General features: G+C 46.1%; 1 protein-coding gene across 1 annotated transcript in view; it reads left to right on the top strand.

Moving 5' to 3' along the window:
- LOC146190346 (uncharacterized) overlaps window positions 1-20507 on the top strand; it is a 40189-nt gene extending 19682 nt beyond the window's left edge. Inside the window, exons 4-6 of the mRNA XM_084599789.1 lie at window positions 6897-7041; window positions 18345-18633; window positions 20261-20507. Coding sequence (XP_084455915.1) covers window positions 6897-7041; window positions 18345-18633; window positions 20261-20497 — 671 coding nt within the window. The 3' untranslated portion in view covers window positions 20498-20507. The remainder of the gene's footprint in view (window positions 1-6896; window positions 7042-18344; window positions 18634-20260) is intronic.
- Window positions 20508-21251: the final 744 nt, after the last annotated feature.

Here is a 21251-nt window from a genome sequence, read left to right as displayed (position 1 = left end):
GTCGTGGGCAGTTACAGTAGAAATGAATACAATATTTTCTTAAGCAGACAATGATACGAGCTCACAGTTCCCTACTTATTACGTAGCTTCTGGATGACAGTCGTAATGCTGCATTTTATTTAAATTGTTCGGAATACGTTCAATTCACTTGAGCCAGAGAAGCCTTGTGTAATAGATCCTTTTCGCACGCTTCATCCGGCAGAGTTCCAACGAATGGCGAGACAGCAAAGGGCGGAGTGGAAAAAATTACCAGAGATGAAATGAGCACCTGACAGGACTGGCAAATCTGACGCCCATTTTATTCTTTCAGGAATACTGAGAGCTCAATACATTAAAAGAACGTCTCGTGTTCTTAAAGGGGTCATGCAATGCCTAAAACGGGGTAAAACAAATCGCTCGAGAGATAGGTACTCCCTCACAGGTCAATTCACCGCAAGAATTTTTTAGCTAGCTTCATTAACACCAGAGATATCGGCGATTAAAAATGGCGCTCCTCCTCGCTCCCCTCAACTCAACACTCCGAGACACCAGAAAAAAAACGAAGAAAACAGCTCGGGAACTCCGCCCCGCTAGCCCCGCCCACGAAGCGCCATCGGGTGACGCTCGGTTCTCAGACTTCCGGTCGTCGCGCCTGTTTTCCCCCGAGTAGAGTGTACTACACTCTACCCCGAGCGTCGCCTATGCATTCACGGTCTGCCTTTGCCGTCCCGTCTGCGTTTGCATAGCTTTCAACCTTGCCTGCTGTCTTCCTCGGCCGCCGGTGTCTTCAGTTTCTTGACCTCTCGGAATTGTGTGCGACAGCAGCCCGAACGACTCGGGTCGTTCGCGAGCGCATACCTGCAGGTGGGAGTTCACACATACCGGCGGCCGCCGCGGAGGGAGCACTTCCCTTCATATCCCTGTCCCATTCAGCGCAAATTAGCGTGCACTCCTGCCGAGCACGGCTTTCTACAAGACCGCTTTCTTCTCTCGCGCTGCCTGGGTCAGTCTCTTTGGTACCGTCTTCTGCGGTTTGACCAACGGCGGCCGGTGACCCCTCGCGGAGTTGACGCGATAGCATCGACTCTGCATGGATGCTGGCAGACGATCGAGCGTGCGAGTTGCCCGCGTGCAAACATATGTCGTCGTCACTTTTAGTCCGGAGCTGCTTTCATTATGGTCGGCGAGAAGCATCTCTTGTGCATAACGAATGGAATGTATGCGCGTACGTATCACCGACGAGAGCACGGACTGATGGTCGCTACAGAGTTTGGATATCGGATATGACAGGTGAGCACGAATTATTCGTCCGCGAATCTTAAAATTGAGATTAACAAAAAAGATAGTGTTGTGTTTTTTTTTTGACATCCTTTCGCACATCGTTTAGGAAGTGCCAATGCGCAACGTGCACGCGTGTTTATGTCATGTGTACGCATCGTCCGAGCCAGAATCGACGGCGCAAAACATCAGCAAAGCAGCTCGGCACATTCAGTTCGGCAGCGCAGGTTGTCACTGATTTTCGCGCCGACACGCAAGAATCGCGAACATGAGCATGCGAGCGGCTACGCTAGAGACGCAGCGAAGCGGGTGATTCCAAAACGCCGTCCGCAGTGGCTTCGATGCAAATAAGGCCTAGCGACGACCAGGGAGCAGCGCACGATCGGAGTGCCGTCGGTCGCAGCGCCCGCGGACGGCATCGCTGCGGTAACCTGGCGACATCCGGTGCTACACATAAGCGGTGCGAAGGAGAGACCTTTTTTGACGCACGTTTCATTTATACACGAAGGTTGATGCTGCCTTTTTAGTGTTGAATCGGACCTGCGTGCTCTTTTCGCACTGCTGCCTGCTGCACCGACGCGCATTTTCAGTCGGACGCACACAGTTTAGGAAGTGTCAGTGCGTAACGTGCACGCGTGTTTTATCTCATGTGTACGCATCGGCCGATCCAGAAACAACGGCGCAAAACATGAGCAATGCAGCTCGCCACATGCAGTTCGGCAGCGCAGGTTGTCACTGTTTTCCGAAGCTACACGCAAGAATCGTGCACAGGAGCACGCGAGCGACTACACTAGAGACGCAGCGAAGCGGACGATTCTAAAATGCCGTCCGCCGTGGCTGCGATGCAAAAGAAACAAGGCCTATCGACGAGCAGGGAGCGGCGCACGACCGGAGTGCCGTCGGCCGCAGCGCCCGCGCCTGGCGGCATCGGGTGCTGCACTTAAGCGGTGCGAATTTGTGTACTTTCGCGATGAAGCTGAGGGTACACCTTTTTTTTTGACGCACGTTCCATTTAATTATTAACACGCCGCACAAATGGTCGATGCGGCAAAGACGAGACGGGACTACAGTACAGTACGTTGCTGCGCCGTCGGTCGGTACATAAAGGTTGATGCTGCCTATTTAATCGGTACGGTGTTAAATCGGACCAGCTAGTGCTCTTTTCGCACTCCTGCACCGACGCGCACTTTCAGTCGGATGCCACCACCTTTTCGGTTAACATCGCGAACCGAAGCGCCAAGCTCGGGTTCACGCATGCATTGCAGCACTCGAGCAGACGACTTTCGCAGCTACCAGAAGTGTGTCAGTGACGTAGTGGGCGTCGCGGCTGCACCCAATGGCAGCCTGTCGTGGCCTGTCACTCTGGGACTGGTGACGTAGAAAATCACGGCAGAATAGTCCCAAATTTCGCCGCCACGCGGAAATGGCGCAGCCCGCGAATTTCAAAAAACGCTGTTTTTAAAAATTAATAACAAATCGCTGGATTTTTTCCGATGAGTTTTACTTTGAACGAATGCTCGGAAGCATTTGTTCTGCGCATTGAAAACGTTTGTCAGTGACCTTTCTAGCCGTTTCATCCCCCCTTTAACGACTACTAAACTATGTAAACGTCATGTTCACTGAAACTGCATGCAACGAAGTGACGCCTCCAACACTCCTAACGAAAGGAACTGAAATGAGTCACTAATAAATGGAGAAAATGTACGTAATCTACGAGGCAACAGCGAAACAAATTCAGATGCATTGGTAGTAAGAGGACATTGAGAAGAAAACATGAGCAGCAGACGCCTTAAAAATGCAAATATTAAACACAAATGCCGCCTCCAGCTGGTTTCTGCTTGATTCCATGCTTCATGTGGCTTCTGCTAAAACAGTCAGTCCATAACAAACTGCAGACGCAAAAGCTTCGCCTTGAGAGTAAACGCGATAGCGCTTTTAACGCTGCCTTTTTGTTCCGAGTATTTTTAAATATTTTTGTGTGAACGTAAATTGGTTTACAAGAAAGAAAAGACTCATAATCTGATACTTTCTCCGTGGACATCTGATCCGTGCCCTAAGGGAAGGCAGGAATGGTACGAGTGAAAGCGGAAAGAGAGAAGTAGGTTCTGTAGTGAAGGGCGACGAAGTAATGTTTACCACCTGGGGATCTCTAACGCGCACTAACATCGCGCAGAACACGGACACGTTTCACCTCCATCGAAACGCAGCCGCCGCCTGTGGGGGTGGTGAAACCTTTTAGTGTTCAGAAGGAATGTTTGGGAGTGTGAAGGACACCGCTATATGGTCAGTACCTTTAGCCCGGAGCACCGAACGACGATGCCCCGTCTCGTGCCCGTTTTACTAAAGCCCTTTGGACGTTCAGTGTGGAGCAGTTGAAGAGAGTAGTCCGCCATGTCTTTCGGCGAGGGTGAAAGGGGAGGTGAAAATTCTGAGCACATGACCACACCCTGCAATAGATCTTGCAGATCCTTCCACAGTCTTGGCAACGCCCATCGATGTTGGGATCAAAGAATTTCAGTACTGTAGGCGGTCGGGTTCTAACCCGGACCCTTCCGCTTAATTTGCAATATGGTTAATAGGTACGTAAAGACGCTGTATCTGTCACAGTGCGCGATGGATACCTGAATCGGTGGCGGTAGAAAACATTTTTATGGGCAGATAGAATACGCCCTGCCGCGGTGGCTCCATGGTTAGGACGCCCGGCCACTGAGGTGTACCCGGGTTTTATCCCGACCTCAAACGGATGAAGGCCCACACAATTCGGTAGATGTCTTTAGACAGCATTCCAGAGGGAGCGTAGCTGCCAAAGAAAGCAGAACCAAAATGTTTTGGAGCGGCCGCGCACAGTAATGTATTGCTATACAGGCGGAGTAAGAGCCACTCATCCGCCTTGAAAGGCCTTTACATTGGCGGACGTAAAGGCGCTGCCCAAATTGACAGCAACTGATGATATCGTTGAAAGTGTAAGCCGGATTAGTATCTGCGTCCTAGTCGGAGGGAGAGAAGGAATCCTTTCAGAAAGAGAGCTCACGGGTGGAAGCGTCAGCAGCCTCATTTCCAGCCAGACGCTGGTCATCAAGAGCCCAAATGATGTTTTGGTTGGCGGGGTTGCCAATGTAGGAGCCATTTTGAAGGATTCAGTAGACTGTATTGCCGCCGGTAATAAAGGGTATATCTGTTCGACGTTCCAACAGGTCCCTCGCGAGTCCGAAATGATATATTTTGAGTTGGAGTAGGAAGCAGTCAATGATGTTTTGGTTGGCGGGGTTGCCAATGTAGGAGCTATTTTGAAGGATACAGTAGACTGTACTGCCGCCGGTAACAAAGGTTATAGCCCTGTTCGACGTTCCGACAGGTCCATCACGAGTCCGAAATGATATATTTTGCGTTGGAGTAGGAAGCTCCAATCCTATTTTGATCTGTTCCGGATGAGTTAAGTTGCGGGCCCTGAATAAGAGTGTTGACTGTTTTGACCTTGTGGACGACTGCGGCCGTGTACCATCCCCCACGATCTGGGTCGGAGGCGTCCACATAATAAAATTCGTTTGGGAGCCATAATAGCGAGCGAGAGCTACTGCCCGCGTCAGGTGCCAGCCATAACGTTTGTCGAGTGCCATTCTTGAGGGAAGAGGGCGTACGTGGAGAGCGCTTCTCTACGTCGCTGGAATTCTAACCCACTCATTCATACCCAGCAAACCACCTGAATCGCGCCGTAAGGGAAGAGACACCGCCTCTGCTACAGGCCCCTGTTTTTGTTTCCATGTTCCTAACAATTTTGGCTATATCCGAACCAAAACTTGGGTCCGGCGGCAGCTTTACGAGCGAACGTATACTCGCGTAAAAAGGGGCACGCCCATTACAATGAATGAACTCTTCACCCTGCGCGTCACGCGTTGATGGGGCTGCAAAAGACATGCAGAATTGGAACATGTCCAAAATGTTTCATGCCTGTCGCTAATGTATGGTCGTGCATGTGCTTGTAGGCAAACATTTCAATAACCTAGGTCCACCCCTAACAAGTAAATTCATAAATGAGGTGGATCCTGCTCTGACAGAACTCGGCAAGATCGAAATCTCTGTAACTACTTTCAGTATGTACAAAGTTCCAGTGTCTGCCTCTTGCCAAAGCTTCAAATTAAAACAAAGGAGAGAGTAAAAGTTTCTGCAAGGGGTAGAGACGTTTAAGTTTTCTAACAGTTGTACGAGGTTACAGTAATGGGTCTTAGAAGCTAAGTTCGTGGGCATTATTGATTTATTTAGATTTGTGAATTTTTAAACGAATCTCGGTACTAAGAAGCATTTTCGCATTGCTTGAATATTATTCTTGCTGTAGGTGCTATAGTCAGACGTTATATTTTAGAGATTTAAAAGCTTTCTTTTCAGTTTTTACTTTCACTTCTAGACGTCACTAGTGGTTCCTGTTCTATGCCACGTCAAATCTTTGGTTCTTTGTTTCGCACGCCAAGGAACGTAATATTTCTGCTTTCTGAGGGCTATAGTTACACTTACATAATGGTTTGATGGAGAATGCCTGGAAAATTCCTTGCATTAAAAGATTGTTTGCTTTCCTGCTCACCCTATCATCATTTTGTTGCTGTTTGTTTCATTACCTTTTATTTTCACGTCCTTTTATTTTATCTTAACGAAAGAGGTTACAGCTTTTTCTCCACAGTTATGCTTTAATATTTTATTTAATAGGAACTGTGTATAAATGTAACCATTATGTAAACATTTGTTAGTTTCAATTTCCGTGTTGTCACTTTGCTGTTAAAGTTAAGTTATGTATATTGTTACGAAGTAGCGGTTGGCAAAATTAATTTATTTGCAAAGCTTAGGGACGTCGCGGAATGGTCAGCGAACGGCCAGTTGCCTAGCCCTCGTGCCTTTGCTCTGCACCCTTTTCGTCATCATCGCACTGCCTTCATCGCACGGGCTTCATCGCACTGCTTGTGAGCGCCACGTATCAATATTATGTATTTTGTTTACAGGAGGTGTCGCTGACCGGCTGACTTCGGGACCTCCTTTTGTGTATTTTTAATAATGTAACTTGAAGCCCACCTCATAAATCTTCAAGCTTCAAAATTATACTGCAATTTTAAAACTATGTATTTCACAGCGAACATTTTTGTGTTATACATGAGGGAGGGTGGAACATAGCTTTCGGTATTTTGACCTTTCTTAACTTCAGTTAAATTGTGGGAATGGTAATTGCAACTAGCCAATTGACATGCGCACGAAGTAAAAATAGGGATGTCTCTCAGTTGAATAAACACTTTTGCGAGGGGTAGCTGGTTTGTGGTAATGTGGCAAAAGAACAGCGCGAAAAAACGAGGACGAAGAAATACACTCAAACACAAGATGTTTGCGTGTATTCCTTCGCCCTCGTTTTTTCCCCTGTTCTGTCGTCTGTTTCTCTCAGCAGGGCTTGAATGTAACCTTTTTTTTGGAGTGCATAAAACATGAAGAAAGTGCATATTTGCATTTGAAGAAAGAACACGTAGAAAGCGGCTGCTGAAGTTGAAGTTATAATCCTTTTTGCGCCAGAAGGTTGCTTGTCTACTTTCATTCAGTATATTTTCTTCTAGGCGCCGGGACATCTTCTAACAGATTGGCGTTTACCTTTTCTTCTTTATATTCAGGGGCAAGCACGGCGGTTAACCTTACTACGGTTGCGGATAAATTTATTGAGAAAATGGCGAGTGAATACAGTTTGGGAGACATTGACACTTGGAGCCTGAAAGCGGATTACGACTACTGGAAGGGACGACACTACTCTAGGGGCGAGTGCGTATAACTTGTTCTTGAGAGTGCTGTTATATTAAACCCAGGAGTTCTTCTGAGTCGTGTATTGCATGCTAAATCCGCGTTTTGATGAAGGCCCTATGATGCCCTACATTACGACGTAGAGGAAAGTAGATATCAGAGTTAGCAAAACGTAGCAAAACGCCTATGTTCTTGATTCAGGCGAAAAAGGAAGTTTGTCAAGTAATGGGCACTTCTGAAGAAACCTGTGCAGATAAGACGACAAATGCTACAAGACAGGAGAAGAGGTTGTCACAGGTACTTTAAAATTAACCTAATTTGCTTCGATTGCCTTGCTTTAATTCGCTTTCAAGGTAGCCTACCTCATCATACCTGCATTTCGGATAGTACAGGCTTTTAGCAGAGCGGAGACGTACTAATGGAGACGAACACCGGTTTACCGGATGGCTCCTAAGCACGTGTAGTGGCCACAATTGCCCCTTGCTGTGCCGGGCAATCACAAGTTTGCATCCAGCCGAACATCGTTTCTCCTGCTAACACCCCCTTTGTAACCCCGGTGCTGCTTCTTAAGGCAGCGGAGCTTGGCAAGGAAGCACTGGCGGGCATCGTGTTGAAACACGCTTGAAATCCCAGATGATCCGGCGCCTGTAAGGGGAATTATGAAGAGCGTTTCACTATCCAGGGCGTGCCCCCCCCCCTCCCGCTCTCCCCCCTCTTCATCTTTGGGGGTTTCGGGATCGGCCATCTCTTTTTACGCAAAGTGATCAATTGATTTTTGTTTTTTCGGGCCTTTTGCGACCCATTCTTGGGCACCGTCTGCCAAATGTTAGGCTGCGGCGCCTGCTGCCTAAGTTTGTTGTCTCCACCGAAGAAGCAGTGTGTGAGATTTATGGATATTACAGGGAGGTCATGGAGAGTGTTAGATTTATTTCGGCGCGTTTTTCTATGGAATATTCGTTTGATGTAAAGAGGAAAAAGTGGGGTGGCAGTTCTTGGCCCTACGGTGCTGGGACGGTAGGTCAGCGCCGTTTGCGGCGGGGGCTGGCCAGCCAGCGAGTTTTTTCTGTTGTGGGCCGTCACTGCGCCCGCCACTGGCGGCGGCTGTTGTTGCGGCACGCGTCTTTCTCTCCTTCTTATTTTTCCTTTCTTCTCTGTTTTCTCTTCTATCCGCACGAGGCAGCGGCGGTGGCTCGGCTACAGAGCCAGTAGCAGGCCCGTGCATTTTTTTTTTGCCTTCTTCCTACAGCCACAACAACAACAACAGAGGAAAAAGTGGAGGTTTTGAAGTGTGGCTGATCCTGGCCCTGATGGGGATGGGACAGGTAAGCCACCGCCGCTTGCGGTGGGGGCTAGCCTGCCACCAAGTTTTATCTGTTGTAGCCCGTCATTGCACCCGCCACTGCTTCGGTTGTGGATGACGGCTGTTGTTGCGGTGCGCGACTTTCTCTCCTTCTTTTATGCGAAGCATATTGCTAGAGGTAAACCACAGCCCTTCGTGACGGTTACACGCCGTGAAAAGAATGTGGAATGCTACGTCACACCACGTGATACGCTGACGTCACGACAGAGGAGAGACGGGGGTGCAGCTCGCGCCGTCGGCTGCGGTTGCACGCCGTGCGGACCACGTGGTATGGTGACGTTACACCACGTGATACGCTGACGTCACGACAGAGGAGAGACGGGGACCGGCTCGCGCCGTCGGTTGCGGTTGCAAGCTGTGCGGACAACGTGGTATAGCGCAGGTTTATATATAAAGGGGAGACTATTGCGCTCGCCTCCAGTAGACCCTCACAAAAGGTGGCGATGCCTCCAGGGAGTGCAGCCGAGCGGTGGAATGAAAAGCGAAGGCTGCGGCGTGCTGCAGAGAGCCCAGAAGAGCGGGAAGAACGTTTGGCCAAGGAGCGTGCTCGGCATGCGGCTCGGCGACAACGATGCTCCACTGATACGAGCAACGCTTCCACTAGTATGGACAGTGAGTCTAGTAGTACGTCGACACGTTTGGAGCGTTGGAATACCTCTAGGCGACGGAAGCGTGCCGAAGAAACCCCCCGAACAACGAGAGCAGCGACTTGAAAAGGAACGGAAAACACGGCGAGAAAGAACGAAGAAACGACGTGTCCTAGTTTTATGCGATGGGAAAACATTGTGCATTCCAAGTTTAAACCGTGTAAAAGCACGTGTAACCAAGGAAAGAAAAGTTTAGCCAAGTGTAACCATGGAAAGCCGAGTTTAGCAATCAATATGCTTCGCATCTGACCAGGCTTAACCAAGCTAAGCCTCAGCCATTTTTTTTCTTTCTTCTCTATTAAGGCGAAAGCCTTTAATGGCTCATGCTGTCATGGGCAAAGTGTGTCCGGCGATTGCGGCGTTCTGTATGACCAAGGCGGGATGCATCCCTGCCATCTGCAAGCCACACTTGAATACGCGCCAAGGAACGCCACGCGACAGAAGCGGTGGTGTACCGTCCAAACTCTCACACTTGCGGGAAAAAGTGTGATAGATACTGCGCCTTTCCTCTCCTGTAAAGCAATTATAATTAAGGCGAAAGCCTTTAATGGCTCGTACTGTCGTGGACAAACTCTGTCCAGCTTTTGCGGCGGCTGTTGCGTGGCGTTCCTTGGCGCGTGCTCAAGTGTGGGATTGCAGATGGCAGGAACGCTAGGGAAGATGAGGAGGAGGAGGAAATACTTTATGTAGCCCTATATTACTTGGTGGGTTTTGGGACGTCTTCAGAGATGTCTGCATATTGAATCCACAAGCCTTCTCCGTCGACTTCGCCCACTTTTGCACAATGGTCAGTTGCCCTCAGTCCAGGGCTCCGCTGGCTACTACCGCCCGTTGGGCTCGCTGTACCAGACCTTGCTGGTCTTCGCAGCGGTCGCTGGACAGCAGAGTCTCCGATTGCTCCGCACTCGGGTTTCGAATTTTGGGGACATCATCTATGTTTTGACAGGCCCATGTGATGTGATATAGTGTTGGTTTTTCATAGCACCACGGACATCTGTCAGCGTATATGGTAGGGTGCACTTTGCTTAGTATGTGTAGGTTTTGAGTATGAACCCGTCTGTAATTGTCTCCATATGACAGCTTCCTCTCTGGTGAGAGAACTGTGCGGTGGGGGATATCGCATTCTTCTTCCTCTATAGTTTTCTAGTATGGCCGAGTATGCCTTGTGTGCTGGCAAAAGTTCCGCGGACGCGTTGGATGCTCGGAAAGTAGTGTATGCTCGAGCTATCCTGTCAGCCTCTTGGTTCCCTGCCGCCCCCATGTGCCCCGGTACCCACATAAATTTGTGTCTGGTCTTGTTTTCTTCGTGGTTTTTAATTCTGTCGCTCGCTTCGAGGAGTATACGGAGCGCGTGACGACCAATCCTACTAATCATGAAATTTCGACAGGCTGTTTGAGAGTCCGTGAGTATCGTTAGCGACCGCCCAGCTCTATAGCCCTCCGCCACCGCTAGAGAAACGGCTACTTCCTCGGCCTCTGCTACTGTGCAGTGTCGTATAGAGGTGCTGGTCACTTCGCGTAGAGACGAATCGACCACCGTGGCCACTGCAATTTTGTTGTGTCCTCCTCTCGAGGACGCGTCTGCATACACGGTCGTATCTTGAGGAGCGTATGTTTTTTTAATAAAATCGGCCCTTGCTTCTCTTCTACCTTGGTGGAGGTTAGGGTCCATGTTTCTCGGGATTGGAGCTACCTTGAGGGACTTGCGAAGTTCGTCGGGGATCGTTACCGTCCTCTCTATTTCTATTTCCTATTTCCCAGAACACTTGTATAAGGCCATATACAGTGGAGGCCCTGGCACAGATGTATTAAAAAGAGTAAAGAAAATTCAAGCTCCGCCAGGAGCTAAGAACTTTTTTTTTTAATTACATACTGGAACATTACCAGCAAAGAAGTTTCTGGAGGGGAGGGGCTTTGTTTTTTTTTACCGTTGGGAGCACATTGTTTAGTCTGTAAGCAGCCAGAAATAATCGAGTATGCTTTTGTTACATTGTTGGGAAGGAATATATTCCTGGGAGATATTACAACGGACCATAAAGAAGGATTTTCCACATGACTCGCAAGGCAATCGATATTTAAGCATAGAGCAGAATGAGGATAGGGTTCTATTGGACGTAACTATGCTTATGGGCCTCCACTGTATATGGCGCTCCAGAATGGCAGGCTATTACTGTGATAGGGATGCGAGACCTGCTCGAATTTATTTTCGAGAAAGTAGGAAGTGGTTTATTGCCATTCAAAACGTGGCTGCAGAACCTCCCGAATGGCTCTCAAAGGTAAAACCTTTGTTGCCGCTGTGAAGTTTCAATGCGATGAAGGCTGCCTAACACTGGCTGATCATGACATTCATTCATGTATATTTTCTTGTGTGTCTCTTTTCATGTTTTGATCGGAATTTCGGGTTATGTCGTTTGCCAAAGCCAGGAAATAAAGAAAAGAAAAATTCGAGGTGGGGCGCAGTTCGTATAGAGCTGGGCTGGGGATCCAAGGGTTGGAGGTTCGATTTCCGGTGGAGACAAGGTTTATTAATGTAATTTCAACTCTAGATCTCGAAAGCATAACAGCTCTGCTGACAACCTTCTGGCGGCAACGATGAGGCATTAAAGGCTTTCGCGTTAAAAAAAAGGGCAAGATTTACGGTGATGTGGTCTACAGCACAATATTTGGGAAGCCGGAATGATGACAGCTGTAGTAACCTGGTAAGTTTACTACTGGGATAAAAGTCTTGGTAGGCAGATAACTCTAGTGCCACAGTCTCATTTTTCACGCAATTGACGATCAGTTCGGAGTGAGAGAGCGCATATTGAGAGACCCGCAATTAAACAAATGGCAGCCAAACCTTCACCACAGCGATCACGCCGTTATATAGCGCTGTGGTGAAGATTTGGCTGCCATTTGTTGAAACTGCGCCATTATCTGGGCGAAAAACCTCGTGAATTTCCTGCGTTTTAGAGGTTGCGAAGACGACAGGCCGAATTCGATCATCTAGTGGACGTAGATCACCGAGAGGCTGCCGCACACAAACGAGGAGAGGCGGGTAGAGCGAAATATGCCGCTGCTTTCGGTTTGGTTACATTGGTTTAGCAGGGTAAATATTTGCCTAATCTTATACGAGATATTTAGATGTAATCCGTTTTAGTACATCATGTTTGTGAAAAGTAGATGAATCTAAGGTCAAAGCAATGTGAAAGCCAGAGAATAAAAAAGGAAAAGAAAAAACAGTTTCAATATTTAATTTGATGTCGCATGCTTTTAACTTGAATATTATTCTCGTCATTTTTTTTTATTATGAGACGTCTACTGCCCTCATGTTCGGAAATTAAAAATTCCCGATGGCATCGGGCATTGAAGCGTCCCAGCCTCGAATAGTCATGCCTCTGGGAGCTGATGGCGGGCAGATTACAAAAAGCAGAGCAATCGCAACTCCAGCTTGAAGGCTGAAGGCCTGGAAGAATCACGTACATGCCTTGAGCAAGTTACAGGGCACAGTCCACTTTTCTGTTCAAAAAAATGTGACGGTCCCATTGAATTCTAAACCTACGCATGAATGAAAAATCGAAAGCTACTGGACATCCCAAATAGTATCAGACATCATACAAAATAAAGTGCCACAATACAATAAATAATTTAGAAACGAGCATTAATACCTTTATTGTTTTTACATTGGCAATAACATAATCGCTTGGTATGCTGTAGAAATGTAACGCCCAAGCGTATGTGCAGCGTGAGTCATTGACTGCCTGCGGATTAGTTCAGTTCGATTGCCTCATGCGCTATGCCTTAATGGATAAACACCCCCCTCCCCCTTCCCCAATAAAAAAAAAAAAGCTTTCTAGAGATAAGAAGTGTATAGATGTACAAAATAACATACAATCGAAAGGAAACAATCGAGCTATAAACCTTGCAATCCGTGCAAAAAGGTCACTTTTTCTCCAAGTAGCCAGTGAGACTTTTTTGTTAAGATGAAGTCTTCGTCGTGTGGTGAATATGCTGGGGTCTTCTCCCGAGTTCTGTTTGCATCTTTATGAGCTTAATAAGCTGTGTTTCAACTTTGAAAATGTTTCAATGTGGAAGTAATGATAATAAGACTATGTATAACATATATAGAATATATAGATAAACGTCTTCGAAGAAAAATGCGCGAACCGGAGGAGTAGCCTGCGTTCCAGCTCATTACGGGAAATATTGACGGGAAACCTAGTTGGTTGTGTATGCACGCACTGCTCATTCAATTTTCGAAAACACCATAATGGGAGTAGTGGATATCTTACAAACAAGTGGAATTTATGAACGTCAGTGACGACTTTAACTAAAGGTGTAAACATATTCAACTGTAAGTGTGATGCATCCTGAGCGGAAAAGTAAATACACGCTTTCAAAAAGCTGAAGTTACTTTTTTTCGTTGTCGCATCTATCATAACTTTTGTGCCTGTTGCTGAGAATAATGAAAAAACAAACAGGGAAGTTACGGAGGCCAACTAAATCATAGATTTTTAGACAATATATATTCTCCATAATTCTCTACCAGTACCCGCATACGCACTTCAGCGTCATCCAGACAAGTACCCTAAACATAAACAAAAGAAAAGTCACTTGCTTTCTACTTTCAGTCCCTGGCTTCGCAGTCAATCATCGTTTTAAGCAGCAGCCCTATTCAACACCCTAGCGAGATGCGCCACGACGACTTGACATGTATAGGGAACTTCGACTCACGCTCTCCGTCGTCTATATGCCGCAGTTGGTCCTCTGCCGTTCATGCAACCATACCCACCCCTTCCACGGGAACTCATCCCATATATTTCAGTGGACCTTACAGCTGTACGCATGAATTTCGACAACTACAAAAAACAGTGAAAGACATAGTGCGACAAACGAACAAACGAACGAAACTAGAAGCTTCACTTCTACAACACATGATTTCATTACATGCATGCAGGTAACAACGAGATTTAATGCTCACGGCCATAGCCGCCGAAAACTGGTACAGCATTATTACATATCTGGGCACACGCTCTACTACATATGGCGAACTAACGACCATCATGGGACTCATTAGACTTGTATTTCACCAACACGTGCACGGGCAATCAAAACGCATACCGGGCTTTATATAGCAATATCAAAGCAACGCCTCCAAATCGCTATATAGTGGATATCGGTAAACTTTGACAAAACATGTGGCTTCCTGCTAAAATCTTCGGCGTATTTTCATGGTGGAAGCCACATTAATTTCAACCGGGTTTAGTTTACCTACATTTATAAGAAATATCAGAACGATGCCCTAGAAATCGCCGTCTCTGGGTTTCGAAAGTTTGCCAGTGGCTGTCATAACAAGCGTTACGGCGGCTACCACGCCTTATAACCACAGTCAAGGTTCCCAAAAATAAAGTGTGCCATAAAGAATGAAAAATCTCCAATCAATTTCTCAACTTCTTATTCGCTGTTAACAATGGTAGGTGCGGTCATTTCGCCTATACGGCAATCCAGAGTTTGCATTTGTAAAGATATATTGTCACGTGGCGGTGATACTGAAAGCAACAGATAACTAAACAGGTTGAACTTAAACAAGCTCTTTACTAGTCTGACTTACGCCCTCACAAGAATTAAACAACTCACCGGCGGTGATAGCAGCAGTCGTGTTCAGCGGTCAGCGAACTACGAATGCCCGCTGCACTTCTCAGCGAAGAAACATTATATAATGCCGCAAATGTGATCAGAAGGAACTGGAGCATTGTGGAAGCACGCGCGAGTGGCTGGAATCACTCGAGATAGATCTAGTTACATCTGCACGAGAAATAATTAAAACGACGAAATCGCCTGTCGAGATACCCAGCGTAAAGATATAGCAAAGAGCATAAGATACCTCTGTGCGCTACAACCACTGTGATAAGGTGGCATGCCGGGGGCTGTTGAAAGCAACAAAAATAAAGCTTTCAATGATTCGCAAAAATGTTCTGTGCACAAGGACCGTTAATGCGGGAGCATGTCATCGCAGTGCTTACATTGCGGACTTCACTGGTCTGTGCCTGCGCTGTAACCGTCGTCACTCGCGATGCTTTAAGCCCGGTTCGCGCTTGCGACTCACAGAGGTTATACGACCATTGGGCTGCAAAGTAAGTGTCGCAAATAGTCACAAGCTGGTCGAAAACTACTAGATTTTCCAGCCTTGGGACTGCAAATCGCAAACCGGCAGCCAATAAGCGGCGCAGCTGAAATGAACGAAAGTTACTTTTACATCCGACTTCTCATTGCTGGTAAACAGTGGAGATCGACAAGTCTCGATCCGAACGATACCGATTCGGGTGACATTTGCAAGGATGAACTTCGGTCGGGCTGAGTGGCCGCATGAGACAGCTGGTCACTTGCCCATCGCGACTCGCAAGTGTGAATGGACCGTTAGGGAGTGTCAGTGGCAGTAAAGGAGTAAGTTGTGGAGAAATAGTTCAAACCAAATAAAATCAATTTTTATTTACGTGTAAACACTTGAGATACAGCAATTGGTTTAGATTTATTATGGTACACATACACTGTCACACGGTTGTTATTGAATAAAAATTTCCTTGAAGAGCACGAGAAGTAGTACCGGTACTATAAATGCTCGGAAGATAAGCAAAATATCGCAAACTGAAAGCGACATTGAACTACAGAGAAGTGACTTTTTTTATTATTACGTAAGCGCCCCTCTACCTTTCTGCTCTATGTCTGCAATCTCGTCGAGCTGAAATATTCTTGTGCGGTTATTCTAGAATTTAACGCGGCAGCCGTGAGGCTACTTCAGCACCTCAGCATGTCAAGCTCCTCGCATACAAATCACTAGTTAGATCAAAATTAGAATGTGCATCTCCCATCTGGTCTCCGAAACAAGCATATCTGCGTAATTCAATCGAAGCAGTTCAAAAGCGAGCAACTAGATTCATTCATTCATCGTATTCTTTTGATATCAGCATATCATCCTTAAAATCACAGTCCAACCTAACTACCCTTGCTCATCGTCGCTACATTGCTAGTTTATGTTTGTTTCACAAGTTTTTTTTACTCCGAGCTACGACAGGAACCTTACATCTGCGCACCCCTACCACGTATCTCCCTCCGCACCGGTCATCAGCAGCAAGTGTCCCGACCTCGCGCCCGCACCGCTACATTTTCTTCATCATTCTTCCCCCGGACTGCCAACGACTGGAACGGCCTTCCCCGAGAACTTGCTGCTATCACATGTCCATCTTTATTTCTTGAACGAATCACACGTGTACTTGCGCAGTGAAAATCTTGTATTTGTATAACTTACTTACACATATATGTTACCTATTCTGTTTTTCAATTCTGTGCGCCCCACCCCTTATGTAATACCCTCTAATGAGGGTCTTTAAGGTATTAAAGTGAAGTGAAGTGAACTGAAGAAAAAAAAAAAAAACTGCGTCGGCGTTGTGGTAGTCGTCGGTGTGGGAGAAAACTCCCAAGGATACCTCTGGAAAATGGTATTGGCAGACTCAATGGCCAGATAACGACTGCTCGGCAGGTTGTGCGGCGTCACGACATATATGACAAGGTCGAGTTGGCAGCAGATGAAAATTAAAATCTAACAGAACATTTGAACCTTGAGCCAGACGGGCTAACTTTAGGCAACGCAGCCATGGCAATACGACGTGGTTAAGGAGAGGTTAATATTCATGTCAGATGGTATTTCAACTAGGATGGTAGCTAACGGCAGTATGCCATTTAATATGTGGAAATAACGAAGCCACAAATTAGGGCATTAGTGATTAGGTGAGTAGAAAAGTAGCATGCATGCGAATGGGGATCCGCCATGGAAGCAGTATACTGGAGTCGTTAATGGTAATGCGTCATACTCCTAAAGGTGGAGCCTAAACTTTCTCCAAAGATGTTTTTTGTAGCTGCTGCCAAAAACAGCCAATGGCTGCTTAAAGTAGGCGTTGCACGATAGCGCTTAGTTGCTACACATATGTTTCATATGATGGTGGTACACGTCATTAAGAAAAGAGCGCAGTCTTAAACAGTTGGTTAATATATGTATTTTAACAGATATGTGAAAAGGCCTTAAAATCAAGTTTGCCAATCGGTTTGCCGCAAAATGCTTTACAAGTAACAACTAAGCAATCTGGGGCGGGTAGACGCCGGTGCTTTCTTTGATATATATCTCGCATTAAGGTGCTATTTACGTACTGCCTAGGGTTGCTCTTGGTTTTAAGTTTATGCTTAATACCTCTTTATTTTGTCTTAAAAATACAGGCTATGATGCCCTAAATGTTAGGCTGAAGTTTGGGCCGAAACAGTTCGCAAAAAGTTGAGAGTCGTTGTTGATTAGGATCTCTTCCAAGATGGTGAAAAATGAAGATTCGTTTCTATTTCATCGAATACAGGCTCAGCTTTAACTCTGGTTCAACACCTTGAGCAAAGTAGGCAGGCAAATAGAGCAGGCGAAAAGGAAATGTTTCTAAAGACTCAAAAACGTTTCTATGAAAATCTTGGACGTATAACGGAGGTAATGCGCTGCCGCGCTTGGGTCCATACCAAATAATTCGTGGGGAGCATAACGTAGGTAGAGTTTTTATTAAAATGTCATGTATAACATGTGATGGCGTAATAAAGAACGAAGCCTAATATTTTGCTGTAGTGGGTACGGTTCAAAAAGTAGCCCTTAAGTTTGAACAAAAATATATATAAGTGCTCCAGGAAGAAGTTTTTGATCAGGGTATTTTTGTGAACTAATGGGACCATGGAAAAACTGTTATAGATTGCGCGCTACTTGCCTTGTATGCTGTTCATGCTTCTGTGCTAAATAAAAATTTATTGGAAAGGACTGCTGGAATTATTTTATTAGCAAACAGCTTAAAACCCTAACTCCTGAAAATTACATGTTCAGCCGAAATCCCTGGGAACTCAGTCTTGCATCCCTACTGAAGAAACCCGCAGGCTATAGATTCAAATAAGCTTTGTAAAGAAATGTACTATAGTTTACATCGTCATATATTTAGCACAATATTTAGCACAAACCCCAAGTAAGGTTATTGCATCATAACGCTTCGTTTAGAGGAATCACTTTGTATTTGACTTTGCAGCAGAGGTCTTTGAAAATACTTTGGCAGATGGATTGTATACAGATGAAAATGGATCTAATAGACATCAGTACAGGTTCTATTCCCAAGCCCATTGAGGACTGCCAACATCGCAGACGAGCTGGGTTCGACTAAGAGCGTGCATTGATTTTCAGCTCCTATACAATAACGCGCACTTGCGAAGCGCACTGTTTGAGATAGAACCCAGATCCACTGTTAAATTGAACATGGCGCGTTTTCCAGGCACCCAATCCAAGCAAATGTAACGTACCTGCGCTGCGAGAACAACGAAAAGGGCGTAGAGAGTGGCCCAGAAATTCCCTGCAGGGAAACTTTCACCTGGAACATCAGCCGCGGTATGGAGAGCCCTTTCCAGCTTTTAGTCAATGTCACCATCCCCATGCTCCGAAAGTCAAACGCGCGATGGACACAAAGCCTTCAACTGGACATTAACAATGCAACTGTGATAACAAGACATCTGGACAACCGCATAAAACGAGAAAAACCTACTGCACAGAGGAGGGTCACCATGGTCAGTATTGTATCATGGTGTGGTGTGTTCTATCTTGGCATTAATCTATCTCTCATTACTTCATCATGTAAACAGGAAATGATGACTTATGCTAAGAATATGAAACCTAGGTGGTTGCATATCTATTAGTTTCCATAAGCTACGTTTTCATAAGCTTTCATAAGGTTTTATAAGCTCAGAACAACTAAGATTTATTAACAGATCATCGTTTCCCATTCATAATATTCCGGATTATCTGTGTAAACGCAAGTATTAATCCCAAGAACAATATTATTTCGATGTTGCAAAACCGCAATAAAACACTCCTTCAGACAAATGGCAACTTTGCGCTGTCCACGGCTGCACATTTAGTTTTCTTTCGGAAGTTTTAATTATTTCAGTACAGAAATACATCAGCTGAAGATACATCAAGTCATATGATTGATTCTATGTGAGTATAAAATGTTACCAGTTTAAAGCAGGGATTTTTTTTACAAGTAATCTAAAAGTGGGTAAAGGTTTGCAGTTCCAGGAGCAATATGAAGCGCATATTAGAATACAAGATGGTAGGACGTTTGCGTGCGCTAATGTTGTTCAATTGACAAGATTAGTCGGCAGCGCAAACTCGTCGTGGTGGTGCAGTGGTTAGTGCGTCCGGCTGCTGTGCCCAATGATGCAGGATCGAATCCCGTCCGTGGCGGCCGCTTTCCCGTGGAAGCAAACATTAAGGTGCACGTGTGCTGTGGAATGTCAGCGGAGTTAAAAAAGCCGAGGTGGTCGCAATTCCAGGAGACCTCCGCTACGGCTTCTCTCATAGTATACGACGCTTTGGGATTTTAAACCCCATAAACCAAACGAAACCAAACCTATGGTAAATAACTTTGTCCTAAAACTTTCCTTCCACGGGGACAAAAGGGGACAAAAGGTAGTAGATAAAATCGTTGGTGTGATTTCAGTTAATGCGAAGAAAAGTATTGCAAAACACCATAATAGTTGCCCTAAAGAATATTATGGCAACAATAGGTACTACGGTTTTCATGTGTTTTAGTTCATTCGAAGAGACATATGATTGCAAACTAGAGGAGCCTGTATTTAGGAAAAGAAAATCTTTACGTGGTTCATGCATTTTAGAGTTCTTACAGCACAGCTTCTGGATTTTCTGAAGGTGTATGATATCCAGAAGCATGTGAAGTCATTTGCATCGCTTCGAGATTATAGATCACATTTTGATTACTGCGCTGTTTCTTGCCTTTGGTTGTCCATAAAAGAGCAGAGTAAGTAAAAGCGCCTTTTTTATTGTCAACCAAGTGTTCAGCAACCTGATTTAATTGCATAGAAGTAGAGGTTTTAACATAATATTATTTGTAACGGCACTACTGTTTAAAATCAGAGAGCTTCAGTGGCTGCTTATTGTGGAGTGTAGCATCTTGCAGCTTTCTCTTACCGGTCGCAAGAGCGAAATAAAAAGGCAGGAGTTTTTTGGCCGGGGTACTATTTAAATTTAAAGAACCATGATTTATGCAAATTGTTTTATTGATTGGACAAGGCCTTGTCCACTAGCATACACTGCCTTCAATTTGTGCGCGATTGATCTAGCTTCTTATGTGTATGTGTGGTCCTCATGCACACTGTCTTTCTTATTTTTCAGTCATGCCGCTTCGAAGCCCAGGTAACATTCGAAGGCTACTTCGCGTTTCATGTACATCGTCCGAGAGGTGACAACCCTCACTATCATAGTGTCAACGTAGTATCGCTCGAAAATGTGGAATATAACCTTGAAAAACAAGGAAAACACCTCATGTACAATGTGACCGGGGAGTACGTCCAAACGTTATGTCGTTATGATGATATCCAAAGGAAGAAGCGGTCTCTTAAAAAGCAATAAAGTGCATATGGCAGATGATATGAGTTGATGATTCGTATGTTGAACACATCGCGGCCATACCATTACTTACGCTGCGAACACGCAAAACGCTTCAACCTTACCAAGCTTAGTCACAGCAAAAAACTGTAATTGATTTTGCTAGCGTCCATGTCTTTCTGGAGCCGCTTGCGGGCATCCTCCGCCTGCGCGGCCACCTCTCCCTTCTTGTCCGCCTTCTTCTTGAGCTCGGCTTCCTGCTGCGTGAGGGTGGCGATCTGCTTCTACAGGTTGCGCTCCCGCTCGGCCAGCTGCTTCCGTAAGTGGGCCTCTTGGTCGCAATCAGCGGCAGAGATGCCCAAAAGCTTCTGTCCCGCTATGTTCAAGTCGGCCGTCATAAGGTATCGAACCTCGCGCCGGAGAGGTGCCACTGCCGCAGTTTGGGCAGCCATTCTGGTCTCCGAAGCATACAGTCGCTGGGAGAATAGTTCCCGGAAGCGATGAGCACCAGCATCCAGCCGCTGGGAAGGACCTAGCCCCTCCGAGTATCTAGGCCTAGCGGCGCCGTGTCTTCGGCGGCATGGGCTTGCGTTCACCACATCGGGAGCCTGGTAATGCGAGCGGGTCTCCGGCATTATCCCGCCGCTGCCATCAAAATGATACGGGCTTGGGGTACACTTAGGACATAGACACATACGGTGAAGGATCACTGACGCAGGAGACAGACGCAGTCACAGACACAGTAGTAGTTGTTATTGTTCTCCTCTCCATCGACTCC

The sequence above is a fragment of the Amblyomma maculatum genome, chromosome 4 (assembly GCF_055883805.1).
Source record: "Amblyomma maculatum isolate TAMU_Amacu chromosome 4, ASM5588380v1, whole genome shotgun sequence".
Classification (NCBI taxonomy): Eukaryota; Metazoa; Arthropoda; class Arachnida; order Ixodida; family Ixodidae; genus Amblyomma; species Amblyomma maculatum.
This window is presented reverse-complemented; position numbering and strand designations above follow the sequence as displayed.